The following is a 3,473-nucleotide window of genomic DNA, read 5'->3' as shown; positions in this document are numbered from 1 at the left end:
TGGTTGGTGTTGCAGTGGTGGTGGTTGTAGTTGTAGGTGTAGTAGTTGGCACTGCAGTTGTTGCGGTTGTCGTGGATCTTGGAGTCATGATTGTTTGCATGGTGGTTGTGGTAGTTGGGGTTGTGGTTGTTGGGTTTGGTGTTGTCGTGGTTGGAGTTGTGGTTGTGGTGGTTTGTGCTGCAGTTGTTGGCATGGTGGACGGAGTTGTGGTCGTGGTTGCTGTTTCAGTGTTGGTGGTTGGAGTTGTGGTTGTAGTGGTTGACACTGCAGTTGTTGTGGTGTGCATGGTGGTTGTGGTTTTTGGAGTTGTGGTCATTGGCAGGGTGGTTGTGCTAGTTTCAATTGTGGTTGTTTCTGCTGCAGTTGTTGTCATGGTGGTGGTCAGAGCTGTGGTTGTTGGCATGTTGGCTGGAGTTGTGGTTGTAGTGATTGATGTGGTGATTGGAGTTGTGATGGTTGTTGCGGTAGTAGTGTTAGTTAGTGGACTGTTACACAAACTGGTTGTACAGCATATTGGTCCACTGATGATGGAACCAACATTCTGCATGAACGGTAAACTACCCAGGCTTCCAGCAACTAAACATGTATTTGGACTCACACAACCGAGCGCTGGAGATGTTGTGGATCCATTCAGCACTGTGGAAATAAAGCCAGAAGATTTTTTTTTTACAAATTGTCTCTTTTTAACAAACACACTGTCTTCCTGCTAGTTACTCTCCACACAATTTTAGCTGATCAAAGTAATAAAAAGTGAAGGTTCAATAATAAAGTGAAATTACATGTGTACCACGTTCAGATTTTTAAGTAGATAAGTGGAAATTTCCCTTTAAAAAGACAGCTTTTTGAAGCAATATATTTTCATAAGATTTCTTTTTACATGTAATGTAAATTTAAATTCATTATTTTTTTATTGTAACACATAATGTAGAACATTGTTGTAATACGTCTGCAAAACCCTCACTAGTTGCTGAGATGCAGCTGATCTCACTCCCTGCACATTGTACTGAAGACGTGCATTGAGAGGTGGCAGGGTCACAATAATTACACTGCAGGCTGTTAGCTGGCTGAGTGCTGGGAACTAAAACACAGAGAAACACAAAACACAGAGAATTTTCAATTTATTATAAATAATCAGTGGATCAGAATTGAAAAAAAGTATGTTTTTAATACAAAAACTTACAAGGTAGTGTTTGTGAGTTGCAGTTGTCGGTGTTGCAGCACTGAGCAGAGGCCAATGCACCTGACACACCCAAGTTGACTGAAAAAGTCTGACTGCCTGTGCTCGGACACAGAGCTGATGAGGCGCATGCTTTGTAGATTTGTGTTCCTGTAGTTCCAGATGAAGTGGCTGCATAATCGTAGAGCAGTTTGTTAATATTGATGGAAAATACACAGGGCATCATGGAGCATATTTTTCTACAGTGATGTAAAATAGCAATGAAATTACCTAGAATAGAAGCTGTTATACACATCGTCTCTGAGCTACAATTCATTGGTGCTGTGGATGAACATGCCTGATCAATGCAGGTAATACACTGCAGTGCTCCGGCTGAAATTAAGAAAAATAAATAAATGACCGATTATATACAGAAGTCACATTTTTTCAAAACATTTTTATGAAAAAGTTTTTCAAATACAGTTACTTTTTTCATTTTTTTAGTTAGAATTTGAGATGTAAAATTTCATCTTCTATTTACTCTCTGTAGAACCCGATAAAAAGAAACAATAAGTGGAGTTACCTGTGCTGATGAGCGCCCAGATGAGAGTCAGAAAATGAATCAGATTCATTGTGATGTTTCTGGAAGTTCTGTTGATTTGGTTCTCCTGGATTCTATTTCTAAATTTTCTCAGCCGTGCAACAGTTTTTATGCCTACAGGTGAACTCCCTGTGTGGGTGTGCTCACATATTTTCAGCATCACTATTCAAAAATATTGTCTCCACTTTTGTTAAAAAATCTTAATAATTACCTCAACACACCTTAGCCTCTGATGTATAATTAAATGTGACAGTTCATCAAAACAAATGTTTGTGTCCTTTCACACAGCTTCTTCAAAACCAGATTTTTAAAAAGAATACTTATGAAGCATCTTTCTTTGACTATCGAATAATACTTGACCATTCCTTCAGAGAAAAACAAAAACCCTGATAACCTTTAAAAATCAGAGACGTCTCTCTGAGCTTGTTCACAGCACCTTTTATTTCTTGTTGTTTGGTATCGTTTGTTAAATCTTTTCTACAATGATATTGTTTTATTTGTTTTTATTTCTGGGATAATTAAATCAGTAGGGAATTTTGACAATTTAGAGAAAATGAACAAATTGAACAGGACATTGTATTTTAAGTGGTATAAATAGGTTCTAATTTACAAACAGCGTCCATAAAGGGAATTTCCAGAATGTCATCAATCATTTTGATCATGCTGATGACAGATAAAAGTGATAGAAAACTGATTTCATATATACACATCTTCATTTGTAATGTGCACTCCAGTAGGTACAATCTATGGAGGAACAGCAGAGACTAAATACACTGGAACAGATGATTACTGAGTGGAGACAGGTGAGGGTTGTTAATTAACCCTCTCTCTTGAAAGAAGTAAACAAATTTGAAAATAGTTGCTTTAAAATTTTTGCTTTGTGAAATGGAAATACTAGTTCTTACTATGATAGTCCTTACCATTAATATATATTACTGGATTGGGCATCACGTGACCTGGGCGTGCTTTGCAAGGGAGATTTTTATGCATTGAGCTAATGCTGATGCTAACCATTGAAATAAATGAGCAGAACGTATCGCGGTGCAAACGCTTTATAAATGTACAAATGGTACAAATATTTTGCTATAAACTGCAGAAATTGTTGCAACATGTTTACTGGAGATAAAAGGGTTATGTTTCACAGGTAAATATTATGCATATTTAACCAAAATTAATTATTTTAATTGCAAAACCTGTATGCTAACATTAAGCACCTTCAATGTTCATGTTTAACCTTATTTAAAATAGATTTTATCTGTTGTCAAATATAGTATTTACTGATATTAAACATGTAAATATGGACTTTATTGGATTGTTGACTAGTTGGACTGCACATAAATTCAGAATTTACGACTCGCTAATGACAGCCAATAAAGGAATGACTGAGCATCATTGACAAAATAGTCACGTTGTCAGACAGACCGGTTTATTCAGATATTTTCTACATCCAGTATTTGTGTTTTTCAACATTTCCAGAGAAAAAGGAGGAAAAGACATGTGCCAGCTGTGGGCCGGCTTCAGATAAAGCCTGCATCAATGTGAAACTGAAGAATAATCCTTTGTGATAAAAATAATTTCATTAAACAATTATTTGTGACATGAAATTATGTGTATTTTTTAGTGTGTATTTACTGATGTTAAAATTATTGTAGCTTACAGCACAATTTTTCATACTTGCGCACACACACACACACACACACACACACACACACACAC

At 36.5% G+C, this 3,473-nt stretch overlaps 1 protein-coding gene across 1 annotated transcript in view; it reads right to left on the bottom strand.

The window, feature by feature from the left end:
- Positions 1–3,473, bottom strand: part of LOC106514591 (GATA zinc finger domain-containing protein 14) — a 7,532-nt gene that overhangs the window by 1,518 nt on the left and 2,541 nt on the right. Inside the window, exon 7 of the mRNA XM_014003923.1 lies at positions 102–217. Coding sequence (XP_013859377.1) covers positions 102–217 — 116 coding nt within the window. The remainder of the gene's footprint in view (positions 1–101; positions 218–3,473) is intronic.

Source organism: Austrofundulus limnaeus, unplaced genomic scaffold, assembly GCF_001266775.1.
Source record: "Austrofundulus limnaeus strain Quisiro unplaced genomic scaffold, Austrofundulus_limnaeus-1.0 Scaffold21, whole genome shotgun sequence".
NCBI lineage: Eukaryota > Metazoa > Chordata > Actinopteri > Cyprinodontiformes > Rivulidae > Austrofundulus > Austrofundulus limnaeus.
This window is presented reverse-complemented; position numbering and strand designations above follow the sequence as displayed.